This window comes from Pyrus communis, chromosome 8, assembly GCF_963583255.1.
Source record: "Pyrus communis chromosome 8, drPyrComm1.1, whole genome shotgun sequence".
Classification (NCBI taxonomy): Eukaryota; Viridiplantae; Streptophyta; class Magnoliopsida; order Rosales; family Rosaceae; genus Pyrus; species Pyrus communis.
The window spans coordinates 1,741,786-1,764,462 of NC_084810.1; the positions used below are offsets into that span (position 1 = coordinate 1,741,786).

The 22,677-nt window shown below is 35.2% G+C and overlaps 3 protein-coding genes and 1 pseudogene across 3 annotated transcripts; 2 read left to right on the plus strand and 2 right to left on the minus strand.

Annotated features, from left to right (window-relative positions):
* The first annotated feature begins 835 nt into the window (after positions 1–835).
* Positions 836–1,922, plus strand: LOC137741635 (probable F-box protein At2g36090; annotated as a pseudogene).
* Positions 1,923–3,322: 1,400 nt separating this feature from the next.
* On the plus strand, positions 3,323–7,007 carry LOC137742199 (protein trichome birefringence-like 11). Its single transcript, XM_068481990.1, has 4 exons — positions 3,323–4,082; positions 5,091–5,480; positions 5,730–5,888; positions 6,131–7,007. Exons 1-4 carry the CDS (start codon positions 3,667–3,669, stop codon positions 6,468–6,470), a joined length of 1,305 nt encoding a protein of 434 aa, XP_068338091.1. The 5' UTR covers positions 3,323–3,666; the 3' UTR covers positions 6,471–7,007.
* A 3,028-nt stretch (positions 7,008–10,035) lies between these two features.
* On the minus strand, positions 10,036–10,452 carry LOC137741819 (antifungal protein ginkbilobin-like protein). Its single transcript, XM_068481534.1, has one exon. The coding sequence runs from the start codon at positions 10,450–10,452 to the stop codon at positions 10,036–10,038; it is 417 nt and encodes a 138-aa protein (XP_068337635.1).
* Positions 10,453–11,973: 1,521 nt separating this feature from the next.
* LOC137741485 (aluminum-activated malate transporter 7-like) lies at positions 11,974–12,996 on the minus strand. Its single transcript, XM_068481191.1, has 3 exons — positions 12,923–12,996; positions 12,539–12,682; positions 11,974–12,419 (listed from the first exon to the last, which is right to left on the minus strand). The coding sequence occupies exons 1-3, from the start codon at positions 12,989–12,991 to the stop codon at positions 12,096–12,098; spliced, it is 537 nt and encodes a 178-aa protein (XP_068337292.1). The 5' UTR covers positions 12,992–12,996; the 3' UTR covers positions 11,974–12,095.
* Between the last annotated feature and the right edge of the window lie 9,681 nt (positions 12,997–22,677).

The following is a 22,677-nucleotide window of genomic DNA, read 5'->3' on the forward strand; positions in this document are numbered from 1 at the left end:
GAGATTCAGATTACAACCTCACCAAATCACACACAGTTGAACAAAATAAAATACAAGAAATAAAGACACCGAGAAATTTACGAGGTTCGGCAAAAAACTGCCTATGTTCTCGGAGAGATATTGCTCTTCACTATGAGAAAAACAGTACAAGTTACACATGAGTTAAATCGACATAACCCAATCCCATAACCCTTGTACACCCACTCACAGAATTTTCCCAAGAGCCTCACTCTACCCCAAGAGTTCTTTCACAAGAGATCTTTCACTCTAACTCTCTTGATTTCTCTCACCCATGCCCATGGTAGAGCCAAATGCTCACACCATCTCTTTTGGATGCTTTCCTTCTCTCATCGTATCCTTGTTTTGCCAAATGCTCTCTTTTTATGCTTTTCTTAATCCAAGCCTTCTCCCACAAAACATGGCTTTGAAAAAGCCACAAAACATGGCTTTGAAAAAACCACAAAACATGGCTTTGAAAAAGCCACAAAACATGGAGCAATTTAAGCCACAAAACAAGGAAACATTTGGCCATTATCCAACACAATTACAACTAGACGAGGTTACTCATAGTCATAGAACCTGTAACAAGTCCCATGGCGGTTGTTGATCAGCTCTTGTTACTTTCCAAAAACTCCAGGTGAAGCACATTACGTTTTGCCACTTGATTTTTATGGCAATTGATGATACAACTTGTCTTACTATTTTGTGATTATCTTCGTGTCAGATAACACATAAACTGTGATTGTCTCGAGAGATCTTGTTGAATTTTGACATTTGCTTTGTTTCCGTGATGATCAGAGATCTGTTGCAAACGTCAGTTGCATAAGTCGAGAATATGGCATCTTTGAACACAGACCTTTCCTACGAAGTATTGAAGCGTCTTGACCGACCAGCTTTGGCTAGTGCAGCATGCGCCTGTGCAGCATTCTGTTCCATCTCAAAGGAAGAAAGATTGTGGGAATATGTCTGCTCTTCTAAGTGGCCTTCCACTAATCGGGAAGACGTCAAGAGTTTGATTCTATCCATTGGTGGATTCCAGAAAGTTCTATGCAGATTGTTTTCCCCCTTACTTTAACGAGGAAGTTTCCAAGTATCGACGGAATGGCTACCTCGAGTATCCTGAAGAATGGACTGATGATGAACACTACGGTGACTTGTATGAATTCGAAAGTATTTCACCATCGGATTTTGGTTCTCTTGTGGACATCACGTATAAGGACAAAATAATCGGCTCAATGTTCTTTGGGGCATTCCGAATACAGATGGCTTCAATGGTTGTTTCTACAACTGCGATCTTCTAACTCATGCAGATACAGATTATGACAACGATGGTGAAGTTTTCCTCTCCGCTGCTAATGGATCTACCACCGATCGCATCAATGGAGACAGAAAAGAGGGATGGGAAGTTATGGAGGGGGCTGCGAGATGGACTCCGGCTTAGTTGGATTGTTGCACATAGAAAAATAAAGCAAGCCGCTAATCTTGCTTGCTGTTACCCTCTTGGCGGTCAAAGACATTGGCCAACGGACAAGGATTTCGTGATGCTGTTTGGATCCCTTCTTCCCGCCATAGACATCCTTCCTTGCCAAGTGGTAAAATGCATCCTCAGTTTGAAGCTCAGAGTGATTTGCACCGAAGGTGAAGGTGTTCAGACAACTCTCAAGTTAACGTAACTAAGCATGCAGTTCGAAGACATGGAAGACAACTACTTCAACGGAAGAAACAGTTTGCTTATATGCTCAAGGAAGCGCTGAGCTGCCGCGAAACAAAAACTACAGCGAAGTTCTCGAGTCCTGTCACTTGTACTGAAGGTACAGAACGAGCTGAAAGAGGAGAAGATGAGGAACGAGAGCCGGTTAGATGGGCTTTGTATCTTGACCGGCATTGCCGCGTTGGTATCGTTCTGTTACTATGTTTTGTGAACAAACAAAAGTGCTCTAAGAAAACATTCCACGTTCGTACTCTTCGATTGAAATTTTGTTTCTAAAAATGGAAGGTTTTTGTTCTTATAATTGTTCCTATGCATACGAACCTCGTGATTGAGCAAAGGAAAAATAAGCATAAATAGACTTGTTGATAATAATCGAAAAATAAATTGAATGGACACTGAACTTCAATTTGTATACGGTTTATTTTTTAGTTTATACTATTTCCGAGTTTTGTTTTTTAATTAAAAGTTCATAACTAAGTTGGTTAAAGTAGTGTACTTTACTCTTCACTCAAGTTTGAATTTTTTATTTATTTTATAATTTAGATAAATTTATTGTAGATTATCGCTCGTATATGAAAATACTAGTAGCCTTGTTTGTCATCATTTTATAATTTAGATAATTTAGATAAATTTATTGTAGTGTCCTAATTTGTCATCATTGTCCTTGTTTGTCAATTTTTGAGAAAGACAGGTCCATTCACTATTATTGATAAAGTAGAAGGATGCCTAGACAATAAGAGAATCACATATTCACATGAATGAAAAGTCTCCATTCATGTCTAAACGTGGCCCCCATAGCTAAATTATCTTTTAATTTCTCATGAATTAAAATTTTAAACAATTTTGTCTTATTGATTTTTCGAAATTAATTTATCATCATCCTGATGCTGCTTAATTTTTTTTTTTATCCAAAATACATCATGTGTCTCGTACATGATTTGTGTTTAAGGTTATTTCGAACTTTTGACCTTCTTTGCACAAGTAATGTACTTTTCTTTAATACAAACTCTTAAATTTTAGCTAATTAAAAAACATGTCGTGTTCGTTTAAAAAGCTTACGGTGAACTACTAAAAAGTATATTAGACTTAATAATATAAAATTATGGCTAATTGTAAACTTTGAAAATTCAACATAATCAATCATGTCCATAAAAAACGTCAACAATCAAGGCCATCTTTTTCATTCATTGGTACCTTATAAAAATATGTCGATTGCGTAATCGTGTTCAAAATCAAAGGCACTAAGTAATGAGCAAATCTTGTTTAAATGCACAACATTTTCAACTGATTTCCATCAAATTCCATAATTTTCAAAGATAATAAAATATAATAGGGTGATACGACAAATTAATTTTGAGCTTAACAGAGTAATGAGGTGTTGAAATATCTAAAATAACCATGAACATACGTCATTACTTTTTTTTTTTTGAACAAAACATCATTACTTACTTTAAATGAAAGATTTAACAAAATTAGAGTGGGTTAATGAATTAGTGTCACAACGTTAAAATAACAAAATCGCTTAAAATTTTTATTTATATAATAAATTAAAAAAATATAAATAAATTTTTATGACATTTTAAAAAGTTTCCCACTACCGTTACCAAGAATCTGAATTTCTGAAACTACCCATTTCTTTCTCTCTCTAAACCAACCGGTAAAAAACCACCGCCACCATTTCAAACGCTTCAATCCTCCCATTCTTCCTGCAATACACTCAAAATATTAACTTTGATGTGATCAGAAGAAAAACCAATTCGAAAAATGTCTTCCTTTAGCCACTAATGCATACCTTCTCAGTTTCTCTCTCCTCCTCTCTTTCAGACCCCACTTCTTCTTCCTTTCTCTCTCTAGAAGTCTAAAGTTCCCATCTTTTCAAAACCCCTTTTCTTATTGGACCATTTCTCCAACCCCCACCACGCCCACTAACTCTCAATGCTCCATTTTGCACAGAAATGGCGGATAACAATCCCACGCCTCCGCACCAAACAGAGGAAAACACAGTGACTCGCTTGGACTTCTTAAAGAAACTCAAAAGCTCCAACCCTCTGGAACCTTTTCTGGGAATTCTTGGGTTCTTCCTGGTCGCTCTTCTCTTCGTCGGCTGCTTGTCCTACTTGGATTACCGTACAGTTTTCAGTGGGATTTTGGGGCTGCCATCAAAAGGGAATGGACGGTTTGGATTTCTTGACGAAGGCGCTGACGGGTGTGATGTGTTTGATGGGAATTGGGTTTGGGATGAGAGCTATCCGTTGTACGAGTCACAGAACTGTAGCTTTTTAGATGAAGGGTTCAGATGTTCTGAGAATGGCAGGCCTGATAATTTCTACACCAAGTGGCGTTGGCAGCCCAAAGATTGCACCTTGCCCAGGTACTACTTTACCATTCTGTTTCTTTAACCGTGTCCGAATCGCCTCATCGTATATCAGAGTAGTTTAGAATATCGCGTTGTCGGAAGATAAAGAAAGAAAATTGATTAAGTATCATGTCTATGTTGGTTTTGGTGATGTTTAGATTAAAGGTTCAGTGCTCGTAGAAGCTTCCTGGAATCAGCAGCCTAATTGGAATTTAGTTCATTGATTTGGTGAACAGATAAATTTTATCACTAACTGGAATTTAATTTATTCATTTGTCCATTACTAATTTGGAATTTTGGGTTGGTTCCCTGTTTATTTTTTTGTTAATTTCTTTTAATCGAGCGATATTCTAATTAATCCAAACCACGCGGAGGTGATTCGAACTTGGATTGGTACCATTCTCAATTGACGTTCTTGTTATTTTCTGTGTGAATGAATTTGATTTTTTGTGGAGGTTGGTGGGTGTGCCTCTTTTGTTTACTAGCTGCTCATCCGTGAACCATTATTGCCTTTCGGCTTTGTCAACTTTTTCAGTGTTCAAACTGTTCAATTTGTGAGTAAGTTCTCTGTTTTCCCTTTTGTTTTGTCATCTGGTTTCATTTTATGCTTTTCCAATTTGGAGGTTTTGTTTTCATTTGATTACAATTCGAGTGAGTCGAAAAAGATTACAGAAGATTATATTAGATATTTTCGTCTATAATCGCGAAGTTTAATCATAACTACAACGATAATTGAGTGACCTTTAGTATTTAAGATGATGATAATGATGATGGTACACCGAATACTCTCTAACTGAGTACATTGTAGTTGTTCCGTTCGGTTTCATTAATGTTGCGGTTCAACTTCAATTTCAAACCAAAGGGTTTTTAATGGTTGTCTGTACTAATGGTTTCTTACTATGATCAACCTCTTGGTTCTTCAAACCAAAGGGTTTTTAATGGTTGTCTGTAATTTGAATGCTCTTCTAACAAATTAGATTGGACAAGATCTTATGTTCGGTTTCTCTCTTGTCTTAAGAACAGGTTCGATGCAGGGAAGATGTTGGACAAGCTTCGGAACCGGCGTGTTGTATTTGTTGGTGACTCAATTGGAAGGAACCAATGGGAGTCTCTTCTCTGCATGCTCTCCTCTGCAGTTACTAACAAGACTTCAATCTATGAAGTGAATGGGAATCCAATCACAAAGCATTCGGGGTTCTTGGTATTCAAGTTTGAGGACTTCAACTGCACTGTGGAATACTACAGAGCACCATTTTTAGTCTTTCAGGGCCACCCTCCTGCTGGCGCTCCAGAAAACGTGAAGATGACCTTAAGGGTGGATCAACTGGAAAGGACTTCCAGGCAGTGGAGAGATGCGGATATGCTGATTCTCAACGCAGGGCATTGGTGGAATTATGAAAAGACCATACGAGAGTAAATCCTGCATACTTTCTCCTACAACTTTTTTGTTAGTTTTCATTACATATCTAGTTCTTATTGATAGCCTATGCAAACTTTTCACACAAACTAGAGGTGGAAAGTTTACAACGATTTTGTGATTTAAGGAACTTTTAAATTTTAATTGTTTGGTTGAATAAGGATTCATAATTCTCAAGCGGAGAGAAGTGTATGTGTATGATTCATAAGGTCATGTCTGATCTTTGGAATTTCATGACTTGTCAGTGGTTGCTACTTCCAAGAAGGGAAGGAGGTGAAGATGAATATGACTGTGGAAACAGCATTTCGTAGATCGTTAGATACTGTGATTGATTGGATTGGCAATGAAGTGAACATGAGCAAGTCTTATGTCCTCTTTCGAACTTATGCTCCCGTGCATTTCAGGTTTGCTCCGTCATTTTTGTTGCCAGTCTCATTGATAGATCATTTTTTCCTTTCAATTTGACTTTGCACTTTAGGGTTCTCTGTATTTTTTCATTTGCTTGTATACGCTTTAGGCATCAGAACATATAGCAATACCGTAAACGTTAACACATTTTCACTTAATGTGTTAAGGGAAATGTTGCTTTTAGTTTTTACCGCATATGCATAACCGAGCACTGATGAATAGGATGTGGATGTAACAGTGGTGGTGATTGGAATACTGGTGGTGGTTGTCAGTTGGAGAAACTACCTGGATTAAGTTTGTCGCCCAATTCATCTGAAAGTGTTTACAAGACTGTCTTTGATCTCATATCAGAGCGTTCAAATGAGTCACATGTTAGGAAACTGGATTTGCTCAATGTGACGAACATGTCTTTGTGGAGAAAAGATGGCCATGCCTCTATATACTATCTAGGGCCTGAGACTGGACCAGCCTCCGTCCACCATCAAGACTGCAGCCACTGGTGCCTCCCAGGTGTGCCTGATTCATGGAACGAGCTACTGTATGCACTCTTCCTTAAACGGGAATCCAGTTGCGCATGAAACTCAACCAAATCTTCGGAATTTACATTGTGAGTAGTATTAAAAACTTCCTGCGATGATGATCACATAAGTACTTCAGCACACAAAAGGGTGGAAAAAATGGGAACATTTTGTTGACGCTCTTGCTTTCACGTTCACCGGAAGAACTCTGGCATGTAACAATGAGAGTTCGGTGGTACTGTTAGCATCTTCATTTTTCTTGAGCATTAGACGGTTTTTGCTTAACGAGGGGAAGATTAGAACACGAGATTACTGGATGTTTGCTAAGCTAACATGTAAAGCTGGGATTCATTGATCGGTAAGAATTCAAGTCACTTTGGATGCTTTTGTAGGATAATTGTTTGCAGTAGATGCGTCGTCTCTGGACCCGAAGGACGGAAGTTGATTTACGGAGCACGCTAAACTCGCGGGATGCAAGTAGAAAGAGATGATGAGGCAAGCGTGATACTAGTTATACATGTACACATGGTTTTACTTATATTTACAGAATGTAATCACACAAGTTTACAGCAAAATTTTTGAAATTTACAGCTCTCATTTTAGTTCTTAAACAGAAAATGAAGTTGCTCATAATATCCAAAGTTGATGAAAGGGATTTTATTTTGACTATGATTAAAACGCTTCCGTTTTTAGACAGGTTTGGTGGAAACACTTAAAATGCTTTTGGAGTAAAAAAGACGCTTTCTGGCGAAGCTCGTGACTAGCGATGAAATTTTAATAAAATTCTTAAGGTTTTCATGTGGAGAGTACTATATGCCCATAACCTATAGGATGATTGATCTTTGGACTTGCATTCTCTGTTAGGGGTTGATACTTCCAAGAAGGAGATGAGGTGAAGATGAATATGAACATGAACCTATTTGACAACAAACCAGCCTCTATCCACCATCAAGAGTCCCAGACTGAAGCCACTGGTGCCTACCGGGTGTCCCCGATTCATGGAACGAGCTTCTCTATGCGCTTTTCCTTGAACACGAGTCCATCGTGCAGCTTCCTGAGTACGCTAGCATGATAATCACGGAAAGGGCTGCGGAGGGAAATTTGACGGAACATTTTGTTCAACCATGATCTGCTCGAGAATTGGAGGGATTGTTCTTAACAAGAGGAACATGAGAAAGGAGGGTGAAATGATTTGAAATTTTGGACCTTCGAGTCGTGGTGATAGGGTCTCAGACAATCGATTCGGATTCATACCAGGACACTCAACCATGGAGGCAATCTATTTCTTACAAAGATCAACGGAAAGATTTAGAGATATGAAAAAGGATTTGCACATGGCATTTATGGATTTGGAAAAAGCGTATGATAGGGTCCCAAGAGAGATTCTTTGGAGGATTTTAGAGAAGAAAGGAGTACGAGGAGCATTTATTCAAGCTATAAAAGATATATATGATGGAGCAAAAACTGTTGTAAGAACTCATGAAGGACAAACCGAAAGTTTGCCTATAACTGTAGGGTTACACCAAGCCTCATCTTTAAGTCCTTACTTTTTGCATTGGTAATGGATGAGTTAACGAGACATATTCAAGATGATATTGCTTGGTGTATGCTTTTCGCATATGATATAGTATTGATAGATAAAACTCATGAGGGAGTAAGTGCGAAGCTCAACCTTTGGCGGGAAGTGTTGGAATCTAAAGGATTTCGCCCAAGTAGGTCAAAGACATAGTATATGGAGCGCATATTCAGTGGGAACAAAGGTGCAAATGAGTTAAGAGTGAGGATTGAAGATCAAAAAGTACCAAAGAGCGAACCCTTTCGCTATCTTGGATCTATCTTACAAAAGAACAGAGAATTAGATGGAGACCTCAATCATAGGCTACAAGTTGGATGGATGAAATGGAAGAGTGCATCGGGTGTGTTGTGCGACCGTCATATGACACTGAAGATCAAGGGAAAATTTTATAGGATGGCAATAAGGTCGGCAATGCTTTATGGCATGGAATGTTGGGCGGTGAAGTATCAACACGTACCCAAAATGAGTGTAGTGGAGATGAGAATGTTTTGTTGGATGTGTGGGCACACGGGAAATGACAAGATTAGGAATGAGGATATACGAGGCAAATTAGGAGTAGTCGAAATTGAAGATAAGATGAGAGATAATCGGTAAGGTGGTTTGAACATGTGAAACAAAGACCTACAAATGTTCTGGTTAGAACATGCGAGTACGAGATAGAGGCCCAGGGTCAAAGACATAGAGAAAGACCTAGGAAGACTTAGAAAGAGACTTTAAGAAAATATTTGGACTACTTGGATCTAACAGAAGACATGGCACAAAACCAAGCGCAATAGCGTTCTAGGATTCATATAGCCAACCCCACTTAATGACATAAGGCCTTGTTGTTGTTTTTGTTGGAGTCGTGGTGACAGATTCGCAGGGCTAACACAGGTAAGGGGAACTCTTTGCAGCAAATTTATGATTGCCAGACACTGAAGCTAGAGAAGGCATGCCATGATTTGGGGATGCAAGTAGGCAGAGTTTGATGGCATGCCGACGGAACTCTGTTTTGGTTATGTTATGAGCTCCACTAGTACTTATCTGCAAGTATGCGCATAGGAGACCGTTGAAGAAAGAGTCATTGTAGAGACAAATGAAGTAATTGGGAGCCATGCTCATACTCTATCTCATTCTCATCTCTCTTTTCCTACACTACTCACCCTCCTCTCTCAGCACTCCGCCTCTGCCTCTTGCACGCCGCCCCCCTAACCTTTTAGTATTATTCCAAATTGGTGAGGTTTGTAGGAAAGAAAATGTCAAATCTGTTAAGTTCCTTTCAAATCCGTAAGGTTCATAGGAAAGAAAAGATGTATATAGACACACGTTGGATCAACGTTGGTTATTTACTATGTATATAACGTTGGAGAATTAAAGAAATAACTGTCATATTAATAATCAAATAAAGAGGAAAAAGGTTGCAAAAGTGCGCAGCGTCCCAATTCTTCTGAAATTATGAGTAATAATGCCAACCTTATTTGAAGACAAGTGACCCTTTAGCACAGTGGTGAAGATGAGTGTTGCCCTTGTACTATGACGTGGGTTTGAGTCCCGTCGACTTTCTAATTTAACATCTAACGAATCGCGTTGACTTTCTAATTTAACATCTAATCTAACAAATCTATCGTTCGACAAAAAAAAAAAAAAAAAAAAAAAAAAAAAGGATTTGAAGGAAAATGAATTGTCACAATGAGCATGGTTTGTAATTTGAAACGCCCCATAAAATTCCAACAGAAAATCCGTTCTGGCTATATTCTAGACCCTGCTACTAAGACATGTGCAAGTGCCGATCTCATTTCTGGTTTCTTGATGAAATAAATGTGCCTAAAAAAGAACTAAAAAATGGTGCCTTGATGTGTAGAACTCTACCAATCAGCGCATTCATGTGCAACAACCACAAACGCAGAATTGAAATCTCCAAAAGGTGAAGACTGAACCATGAAAAGCTAGCTATCCCATAATGCTTCACGAAAGGAAGATTTTTAGTACACTGAAATTATATAATGTTATTGCAGCAGCAACATTTAGTAACTAGTGGAAATCAAACTATAGCTAATGGGTGGAGGCTGATCAGTCAGTAAATGGGTATTGCTCATACCTTACTGCACAATCAACCAGAACTGCACGACCGCCTATCGCATTTTGACACGTCACTGACATGTCTGTTTTTGCAGCACCAAGACAAGTAGTGCAATCTGGGGCTGTGATGTTTTTGCCACAAGAAGCATGGCCGTACGCAAACGCATTAGGGTAAGGAGATATGTTGTAGTAATCATAGTTCTTGTGAGCTGGTGCGGCAGTTTCCAATTCTTGAAGAACATAGGCTAGGCTTACAGCAAAAGGATCACCAGCTGTGTACAACCCTCCGTTGCATAGAACGTTTGTCACGTTTGTGTCTGGAGTGCATCTTACCACACTGCAGAAGAAAAACCCTGCGAATCCGATTAGGGTTAGGGTTACTGCAATTTTCATGAGATGAATGCCCATTTTTTCTCTGTTTCTTGTTGTTGTGATGTCTCCTGATCTTATCAGAGTTGAAGCTTTTTAACTTTGGATTCTCTTTTTTATGGTTTATCTTAATCATGAGCACTATAATTATGTATGTTTCTCCGTCGGCATCCTTAATTTTATACTTTTATTTGTCTTACTTGAATGGTCTTATGTTGATTATCCTATTCCAATGGCTTATACATTTGTCTTCTTTTAACAGAAATTATCATGATATTATTTAAGGCCTGAGCTGGTGATCCAAAATATATACAAAATAGATCAATGGGTTTGGCCTTAATCTCTGCCAAGGTCCCTTCACAAAGCTGCAGGCCAAATAAGATATATAGGATGATGACCACTCCATCCTATCACTACAAAAAAATATGGACAATGTGCGCAATAAATTATTTGTGCCCTTTGAGGCCAAAGAGCACCAACATATAATGTGCGCATAGACCAATAGTAACAATGCAGTGACTAAAATGGTATTTACACCCTCTATGGACGTGCCCTTTGATCAAGGAGCACAATAAAATATGTGGTGCTCAAAAAGATAAGCACAAATAAAGATCCTTTTGTGCCTCTGACAACTATGTCAAATGACTTCTGACAAAGGTCCTTTATCTTATTTGGCCTGCAGCTTTGTGAAGGGACCTTGGTAGAGATTAAGGCCAAGCCTATTGATCTATTTTGTATATATTTTGCTATGGTGTGATGATCAAATCTAAGTTAGGAGAAAATTTTATATGGGAGCAGCTGTTTACACGGGAACACATTCATAAGGTGTGAAATTTTACACTGGATAAATCCAGGGCTTAAGCATACTAGCTTTAACAACTTTAGGCAAGGCAAATTTGTATTTTTAGGATGATAACAGAAAAAGTTGACAAATAAGCACCTTTACTTCACTACACTCGATATCACATGATTTTGAAGATTGTACTTTAAGGTAATCAAAACTTTAAATTTATATTTTTCTTTTCAATAATTTTTTATTTAATGGATTATTTTAATATTCAATTCGTTAGTGTGATGTTGATTTTAGAAGGAAAAAAAAACACACACACACAAGAGAAACAATTGGCATTGTTGAATTTATTATACTCGTCGATCAAGTTTTATTGTTCTTTATTCTCTTGTTCATCAAGTTTTATTGTTCTTCACTCTCAATCTTAGACTATTGACTGCAAACATTTAATACATTTGTGTCTAAAAATTTGAGAGTGTAATGTTTAAGTAATGTTTTTATATTTATCTTCTTTTGATATTAATTTTTAATGATATTTAATGTGGAAATAGAATTTTTTATGTATTTAGCAAATTCTTTTTTATACATACCAATGTACAAAGAACCGGAGATCAACGAACTTTAAAGCCCTACTTCGAAGGCTCACATAGAGCTCCTAAATTCTCAAGGCCGGTCCTAACAATTCGCATGCATAAGATCACATCATATGATAAAGTAATCATAGTTTCAGTTACTCGGTTAATTAATATATACCATACATCTAGCTAGCTACGCATCCTCTCCAAACTCCCATAATTTCAGAACATACGTGGAGTTTTGTAGGCCAAAAATGGGAAAATGTTTATGCACCATAGTTAAGAATATTAAAGTCTATATATAGGCATAGCTATAGCTATTTAGCATGAAAACCAGCAAGCTCTCCAAGTTCTTCAATCTCCTTCGCCAATTCTTCCAACTTTTCAATCATCTCTGTCAACAAGAAGACAAAGCTTGCAATTGCAAGTCCATCAACATTCTCTATTGGTCCAAACTTTGAAGGAGAAACAATCGAGCTCAGTTCTAGTCTCATTGACTTCAATTTGGGAATTATCACAGCCTCCCGGTTGCATCTTCTCATCTTCACAAGGCTCTCTCCAAGCTCTCTTAGGCTCCAAGCAAGTGTCAATCCTACAGCTTCACTAGGCTCTTCGATAGACTGCCTCAGACTCCACGACGGCTAAAATCACACATAATTTGAACCAGCTTAAGAATTTTTCTTGGAAAGAAGATGAACCAAAATTAATTCAAGCAAAGGCCAAGTGTGCATGTTATATATGTACATATGTACATGTGTACCTGTCTAGGAGATTGAAGACAACCTTTGAGGGAAATGACAATGGTAGCTAACTCTCGAAGAAGCTCTCCAACTTGTAGGTATTTTGTCCATGGGTACTTGAGACCAAACTTTCCATGCCATGGTTCCCATTTCGCAAAATTTGCCTGTCATACATAATTAATTATAGAACACCGTGAGCTCATGTTTTTGTTTATAAATTTAACAAGGATAGTGTTATTCGTATCATATTTGATGAACTACTTTTTTTTTTTTTTTTTTTTAATAAGAAATGAATTACATACATGTGAGTTATATTATTCCATTAGTAGAGAGGCCGTCAATAACTATATGCTGTACAAATAACAATGTTCTCGCTAAAATGTGTATGGAAGTATTATATATACCAGTGTCTCATCCTTTGACTTGGAGTTCAATACCGACTTGCAACTACTAGAAATGGAATCATCCTTCATATTTTCCTTGTCCAATCTGAAGTAATTCTCTAAGCATCCTGCAAATCAATCATTCAACAAATTAAGATGGTTAACTATTCACTTAATTAGATGGGTCATGCGTTTACTTTAATCACTAACACAACTTAGTGCATGCTTTAATTATTACCTTCAATTGAGTCAGCAAGGAGTTGAAATTTATGAGCTGTAGAGTCATGAAGTTCATCACTAGTCCATGTTGGGAAGACTAGCAAGCTTACGAATATGCATACTACAAATCCCATTGCGATTGTTGAAAGACGATCACGAGCTATTTCCAACACTTTACCGGCACGTAAACCCGATACAATTACTAAGTTGAAGGTTAAGATGAAGATCAGGACTCCATAATCGTATCTTTTCTTGATGCTAGGCACTAATCTAAAATATGTCGCAATTGCACCTGAAATATAATAAAATGTAAGATTTACTTCGTAAACAGTTTATCTTTTTTTGCTCTCATTCTTTCATTTTTCTTATTCAATAAAATTTTTGTTCATTTTGTCCAAAATTTCTAATATATATGTATGTATGTGTATGTAGTATTTGATCACAATTCATCATCAACCATTCAAATCCGCATAATGCACGGCACGTTGATAATGCGCCATAATCTTCTAGACTTATAGGGATGGAAGTTCCAAATTCTCTAGGACCAACTTTGTACAATATTAGACTATATATGCATTATAAAAGTTCTTTACGAAATTATATATGAGCATTACTCTTGAAAGATCAAAATTAATGGATGGCCTAACATTATATATCTTACCCATGACAAACACCCAACAACCGATCATTACGGCGTTGCCCTTGCCCATTCCACCAACTTCTTGAGCAAAAGTTGCAGCTGAACACCCCAATACACCTCCTAAAATTGTACCCATTCCACGGTTTAAGCCCTTACTAAGTGTAGCACCTGAAAACAAAAAAATGTTACCATACACAATAACTTAATGAACTTTTTTTCGTTGGATAAAAAAGAGCGAAACTCTCCAATGTAACCCAGAAAAGTAGAGCCAACCTGCATAGAACTCAAAAATGACGACGACGGTCATGATAGCCCACATGGCATTCTCTCCAACTTGTTCATAGAGAGGGTCGAGAAGATACAGAAGTGAAACCAAAACTAGGGCAACTCCAACCTTGATGCAGTGAAGCAGCTTTCTCATATCTTGCTTGCTTTTCTGATCAAGTACTCTAACTGTAGGATTGGAAATAATTCCAAAAATAGAAAACTTCTGCCTCTCATCTTTGTCTTGAATATTTTTGGGAAGATCAAGCTCCACATCTGCCGGAATAGTTATCACGGTCGAACCCATAATCACTAATAAGAAATATTAATAGAAATATTCTCTTAGTTTATTTTTTCTTGTTTTAGCTAGACTAATTAATACAAATCACTCACTTTGTAGTTGTGAAACTTGGAAGGGAGATATCGTGTTTATATATAAACGGCTTTCCCATGAAAAGTAGCCAAAGTGGGAACATATATGGTACCTATTGACCTAAAGTGGGCCTAGCTACCAGGGGTTTTACACTTAATTTAATAGAAACATTAAGAAGACTCTCTCAAAAATAGATTCTTTATAAATTCTTTACTACCTCATGTTTGTGGCCAAAATTATAGTCACCTTAGTGGAACACGCTTGCAGGCACGAGAGTACCTTCTATGCAAGGTGCAATGCCAATTCAGCATATAATATATATGGAGAATTGTCTTTTGGCAACAACATATTTCTACATGCAATATATATTGTGCCAATGCCAAATGAATTGTTATCGCATTTTCATTGTGGTGGTTGATCACCAAGCTTAGTGCTCGCAGCTCACAAACATATATGCATGGTTCTTTACCAAAGAAAAAAAAACATGCATGGTTGCAGTGCCATATCATGCAGGGTTGATCAACAAATCGTGAATACATGTAGACTTGACAGTAAAATTCATGTATTCATTTCACAAAAGAAAAAACTCATGTATTATTTCAGAGTTATTATTTCTATGCATGAGTGTCTGTCATTGCATATATTATTATTTTATTTATAAAATTTATACTTGTATGCATTTGAACAGTAAAATACTTAGAAAGTTAGGTTGGAATCAGAAAACGTGTGGCTGATGCCGCTGATCTTGTGATGAAGTATATTAATTGGATATCATAAATAAGGGGAGAAATAATGAACCAATTATTCTTAAAAAAATGTCTGAAAATGAGTAAAACAGGATAGAGAAACCGGAAAATCTGGAACATCTTAGATTTAAAAAAGGAAAAATTAGGTTGAAAAAAAAGAAGGAAAAATTAGATTTTCATCATCATTTTCATATTACATTAATTGAAACTTTATTATTTTTTTATTATTTATTTTTTATCAAGATCCTTTAACTTTGTCCACACCATCATATATTTTAGAATTTGAAAAATTTCACGTCTACACTTTGCTAATTATTTATAATTTTTGGTTAAAGTATTAGCCATTTTTTGTTGGAATTAATATTAATTGCTTTGTCCAGACTGATAATTGAAATCTTATCCCTTCCTATATTTAAGTCAAATAAACAGCCATTTAAACTCCTTCATTCTTTTTCATCCCATCCCTCACACACATCACCTCCAAACTCAACTCATCGTGCTTGTTCATCGTCTAGACGCCAAACCTACCTAGACTCTCTCCCTCTCCGCGCGTAGCAGCAGCTAGCGCCCCTAGACCAGTATATTTATGTAGTCTACTCTTTTCTTCTTTTTAATTTTTTTCCTTTATTATTGAATATTATTTTTTTTTTTTTTGAAGATTATGTTCAATATATGATTGGCTATACTTTTGTATTTCATGGGTACAATTTTATTCTACATGTTACTTCATTCTAATATATCTATTGGTACAATATATTTTGTGAGTACAATTTCGTTATACATATTGATATGGGCACAATTTTTTTTGGAGAAAATTAGGTAACATGGTTGTGGTTGCTGCATTTTCTATGTACCATATGTATACTTACTAAATAATGTGGTACATTCTTTTCTTTGAGTTGAAACATGTACCCTTGAATTTTTTTCTCTTATATTTATTTTTATTTGGGTACAAGTGTTAATTATAATTTTTTTTTTTTGTTTTTTTGTAAATTTAGTAATATGTACACATTTGGTATTTATTGTTGTGGGTACATACATTTGTTTATGTTCGTTGGTACTTTTTCTTGTCAAGTTCATGGGTACGTTGTTTTTGTATGTACCCACAATAAATGTAGGGAATTGTTATTAACACTCCAAAACTCTCATTCTACAATCCTCACAAGTGTAATTTTCTTACTAATTATAGAAAGTTTGGAGTGCGAAATAATATTTTTGGAGTGCCAATAACAATGTCCTCAATGTAATGGGGTACATTATTTCCCTTAATACTACTAGATAAAATTTGCATAAACATGGGCACTATTTTTTATTGTAGACATTTTGTTTAGTCTCATAATCAGTAAGATTTATAGATCTATAATCCAGTAAATTTTGGGAATTTTAAATTTCATGATTTTTTAGATTTGATCTTGGATTTTTTTAACAAATGATATTATCTACATTAAGGGAGAGGGGGTGGATTTGGCCTTACAATGAGCTAGCAATAATGCTATTCAAACTCACCTTTGACGAGAATCAAACCTAAGACCTCTAACTTACAAGTAAAGATGAATACTATTAAACCATAGTACTAAGTTGCTGATCTTGGATTTAAATCCTTTAAATCCATGAGATATGAGTTACAATAATTATTTGATTTAAATCCCTTAAATATTTTTAATTAGAGCCACTTTCAAATTAAAAATCAACAAGACAAAGTGTTTTAAATGTTGGACTCAATCAACAATTTTTAATTTAAAACAAAAACATGACATGGAAATATAATTAAATAAATACTAAAATGTTGAGGTGTACAAAGTTAAAGGATTTTGATAAAAAAAATTGAAAAAACAATAAAGTTTCAATCTAACAATTAAGCTGACCAAAACCAAAATGACCATTTAAAAAATGCTAAAAACTAAGTCACCTGTGATGATTAAATAGAAAATGACCACGTTATAGTGGAGATGACACCCTCTATTGTCTATGGTTTTCTTATGGCATTTTTTTTTGGTAAACATCTTTTATTTTATTTATATTGGCCCTGTACAATGTCGTTCTTTGCATGATTGGCTAGCTTCTTCTAAGATGATTTGTTTACTTTCAAAATTAATGGACACTATATATGTTATAGTTCATTTTATTTTCAGTTATATTGGTGGGTTTTGAATTCTGAACATAACCTACTCTTATGTATCATTTTACATACCTTTTCACCACTTAGATAACCACAATGGTCTATCTTATTGTTTATACATATAGTTATTTCAGTATGTTCAAAGCATATGAATTAAAATTCCCCCATGATTGAAGATCACTACGATTAATTCTCATAAGGTTGTAGGCTTGTAGCAATAGTTATACATAGTGCATGGGTTTGCACGCATCACGCATGCATGCTCAAACTATCCCATGCATTCTCAAGAAGGTAGCAAGACAAGAGAGAAGCAAAAACCAATAAATTTGGCTGGACAAAGAAAGGATGATGAAACTATGAATAAAAAGCTTGGAACTTAAATTAAGAAATTAATGACCTAATTTTAGTTAGATAACATGAACATTACCTAATTCAGTTATGGCTAAGCTCGACACATACATTTCAATGGTCAACAATTTGCTTACGTTGAACTAGCCGCAATTTGTAATTTATGAATCTGTTCTTATACTTAATCACTATTTAAATTAGCATCACCTTGTCCAATTAATTCTTGTTAAATGGATCTTTCACTTAACAAACAGCGTGTGTAGGATGGAGTATTTGTCGGAAAATATAAAGGAAAATATTGTAGAGATTTGATTTAAGTTTGACATGAGTTAATTAAGTATTGATATGATTTGGTCTAGGTTTTCTCTTGTGCACGAATGGTTGTTTTAATTTATTTCTTATTATTGGTTGTATTATTATAAATATCTTCTTATGGATAAGAATAAAGTTTAAAGTTGTATTCTTAAGTTTGTGAAATTTCTAGAGAATTCTAAATTTTCCGGAAGCCCTTTATTTTCAACTTGTCACGTGTTCTCATGGTGGAAGGGAATATTGATCTAAAGGAAAAAAAAAAAAAAAAAAGAAAAAAAAAAGAGAAGAATTGTTGATTACCGTTGCTACGAAGGAAGAAAAAAAGAAGAATGATAAGAAAAAGTGGTGTTGTACGAGAAGAAGATAAAAAAAATAAAAAAAATAAAATAAAGAAAAAAGAAATGATTTGGTAGTTGGGGCATTTGAGGTGTTTGCTTTAGTTGGGCTCTCGAAAATATTGGCTCTAGTTTCAGTTCAGCATTCGAAAAGAGACATTAGTTCCGACAAATTGTACATTTGATATGATTTAATTTGATTTGGTCTAGGTTTTCTTGTCTCGTATTGCTCTGTTGTATTCTTATAAATACCTTGTTATGAAGAAGAGTTTTTTTTTTTTTTTGTTTTTTTTGTTTTTTTAACAAATGATATTATCTAAACTAAGGGAGATGGGAAGCTTAGGCCATCTCCAACTGAAAGGTCTAGAGGGCCAAATGGCCGAAAATAGCCTGAAAGCCGTCTCCAACCGAGGGCTAGACCAAAGGGCTCGTGGGCCCCACGAGACAAAAAAGGGCCAAAGAGCCAACCAGCTGGCCTAACCCATCTAGCCAGCCAGCCCCGAGGCCGGCCACAAATTTGAATGCAATGGCTAGTTGACGTCAACTAGCCGTTATATTTGAATTTTGTTTTTACAAATTAAAAAAAAATTAAATTATATTTTTTTTCCTATAACTTCATAAGCCATTAAACAACATTAAATAACATTAAGTAATATGAAACAACATTAAACAATGTTAAACAACATTAAATAACATTATACAACATAAAAAAAAACATTCAACAACATGAAACTTAAACAACATTTTTTCCTATAAATTTAAGTTGTTGTAGTTTTTAAATTTAAGTTGTTGTAGTTTTTAAATTTAAGTTTTAGTTATAGTTTTTAAATTTAAGTTGTACTTTTTAAATTTAAGTTGTTGTAGTTTTTAAATTTAAATTATAGTTTTTAAATTTAAGTTGTAGTTTTAAATCTAAATTGTCGTGGTTTTTAAATTTAAATAATAAATTACATTTGGCCCTATGACCCTTTAGCCCTCGGTTGGAGATGGTTTTTTGTCACAGGGATATGTTTAGCCCTATGGCCCTTTAGCCCTCGGTTGGAGATGGTAAGAAATATGGTCTCTACACTGTTCATTAAAATATTAATTTCTTGGAGTGTTGGCCCTCCTTCGGTTGGCGATGGCCTTAGTCTTACAATGGGCTAGCAATAATGTGATTCAAATTCGCCCTTAGCGAGAATCAAACTTAAGATCTCTCACTTACAAGTGAAGAAGAATATCACTAGACCGTTGTACTAAGTGGCTATTACAGAAAATAATTAAGTGTTCAAGTTGTAATCCAAAATTTATATGAGATTATTAAAGAATTTTGAATTTTCGAAACCCTTTATTTTGAACTGTATCATTTAATAAACGTCCCTAAAAATTTGATTAATCAATTGTAGACAAAACTGAAATATCTTCTTGAATCGCATGGATTGAATTCATAAAGCCACTCAGTGTCTCTTTGATTATAACTATACTAGTACGAGTTCTCAAGGGTCAAAACATATTTTGTTAACCTTTTGGACTATGACACCTCTTGACTAAGAATGGCAAGACAATGCGTGGAGCTCTTCCATTAAAGACTTGACCTCCACCAAATTAATTAAAATCGTTATTGTCCAGCACTAGAGGAGAGTAATGAGTGAAAGAGGGAAGATGGGGGTAAAATTTGAAATGACCATGCGTTCAAAATTGAATTGATCATGTCCATTTTTCTTTTTTTTTAAGGTTGGAGGGTTTTCAAATTCTAGAACTAGCATGCTCATACTCATAAATCATCATTCTACGTACCCACTCTCATCATTGAGCTGGCTAACCAGAGCCTTTAAATTACAACGTCATTTGAATGCACACTATCCTCTCTGTTGGATAATAAAATCTCACATCGAAAATTTAACAAAATGACATATATAAGAAATTTCACTCCTAATATCATCGAAGTTTTTTGTTATAATTAAAATCCTACACCTAGTAATAAGTGATTAAATTAGAGACAATATTGATGTTGATAGTGAACCATATGCTAGGCCTAAAATTTTTATCACTCATATAAATAATCTTAACATCCAACCACATATTATCACAGATGAATTGACTAGTGAACAAAAGGTAAAACTATATTTAGCTCTAATTAATTAAGTTTTGGAACCATATATAGTACGATTGGCGCTCTTAATTTAAAACTAGTTTTGTTGGAAAAGTTTGAACTTTGGTTGGAATAATGATGCATGCACCTTTGATATTTGTTCAAGTACGATTGTTGTACCTTCCACAAGAATCACTATCTATAAGCTAATTGGACACGAATCCAACGCGGGGTTGAAGACGATTGACGAGTGATGATGGTCACAACCACTGATGAACTTTCTGTGATATTTTTATATTGTAATGTTAGTAGAAGTTTTAAGTTTGAATTCCTATGTTATATAATTTTTCTTGAAATCATGTCCCGAATTTGTATTCAAATTAACAAGAAATGTATGGCTTCCAATCATCACAAAGATTGATATATATTTCAAGGAATACACATCAGATATATCTTCATGTATTATGTATACATACTCGTGAATATCAAATTTACGGTATATACATCTTTGTGTTTATCGCTCTCATGTAATATAAGAATATAAACCTTATAATATAAGTTATTTCAAAGCTATTCAATTGAGTGAATATGAATCCTTAATCTTTTTTATTTTGGGCATGTTTCAATCACTTACATTGTATACAACACAAAAAGAGCAAATAAGGAGGGGCTGGAAAAGCTTATTCGAACAACAATTTCGGGCTAGTTGCGGTACAGTCTTTTGGATTTTTGGTGTCTAATTTGGACTCACTTTTTCGGTATTCAATTTTGACGTTTTAACAACGTATAAGGGTTAAAAACAGATTTTATGTTATAAGGTGTTTTTAGGCCTTTTGTAATATCCATTTGCCTGTAGGGTTTTCCCTAAAACTATACAAACACCTTTAGGGTGGTATTTTCATTCATCTTTTATATGATTAATCAAAATTCGAGAATTTTTCTTAATTCTTTGGTGTTTCAGAATTCTATTAAAAAATGACCATCCGTAATCTCTTTTATCTATAACTTCTGATGCGTCAACAAAGCAATTAGGATTTGGGAGACATGATGAAGGTACTTTAATAAGTTTTGGTGGCGACAGGGGACATGAACCAGCCAAATTACCACTAGGCAAACAACTTTTTATCTTTTAAGTCCGTGCCGCGGAAACCATCAGCCGTACATTCGTTTGAGTCGTACGTCAAACTCTTGTCTCTTTCTTTGCCTTTTGTTCTGATTTCCTCTTACTGGTACATCGTCATCGGATGGAAAGAGATCCTTTCCATATCTCTTTTATTAAGATTATTGAATTAAGTAATCCGGATATTTGAAATTTCATTCAACAATTCATCTGTTTTGATCCCTTAAAATCTATACTAACTTTTTATCTTTGGATGAAAGTTCAAAAGTCTGGATCACTTGATCCGGTGGCCAGTGACCTTGGTGAAAAAGATCTAGAAAGGATCTCTTTTCTTATTGGATGATGCACTATCATCCACCTTATAAAGAAATAAAGAAAGAAAGATAACCTAAGGTTATTTCTAGTATGCATGCACCGAGATCCTTGATCGCTCGATTTTCCTTTATGAAATTTTTGAGCACACATCTCATAATATTTGCTCCAGTGCATGTCATGTATTAGATGTATACAATTTTCGATTAGCTTAGGCAGTTTTTATTTAGTATTGAATCATGAAAAAGTAACTTGAAGTTAAATTAATTGATTATCAGGTTGTTATTTTCGTTTTTTTTTCTTGAAATAGAACTTGAATCTTAGGTTCAAATCTCTTAAGGGAACAGGAAAAAAGTTTGTTTTATCTCTTTTTTTTTTATAATCTTTTTTGGTTACTCCGTTGGAAGGAAACAATGGGAGTCTCTTCTCAGTATACTGTCCTCTGCAGTTCCTAACAAGACTTCAATCTTGGAAGGGAATCGAAGTCCAATCACAAAGCACTCGGGTTTCTTGGTGTTCAAGTTTGAAGACTTCAACTGCACCGTCGAATAATATAAATCACTGTTTCTAATATGTTTTAATTAATTTTTCCCGTGGATTTAATAATTATTTTGTTGAAATAAAACTCAAAGATGTCATGTGGAGAGTATGAAATTGCATTCTCTGGTGGGGGTTGATACTTCCAAGAAGGAGAGGAGGTGACGATGTGAATATGACTGTCGAAAGTGCATACAACCAGGGTCGGTTCAGAGATTTTGAGGTCCGAGGTGAAGTAAAAAAATGTGCTCTCACTTCATATAAAAAAAATATTTGTTTTTACACGGAAGACATTGATAAAATTATATTTAGAAAAACACTTCAAACTCAATAATTTAGAAACACGGAAAAACTAATTTATTTTGTATAAAAAAAAGTAA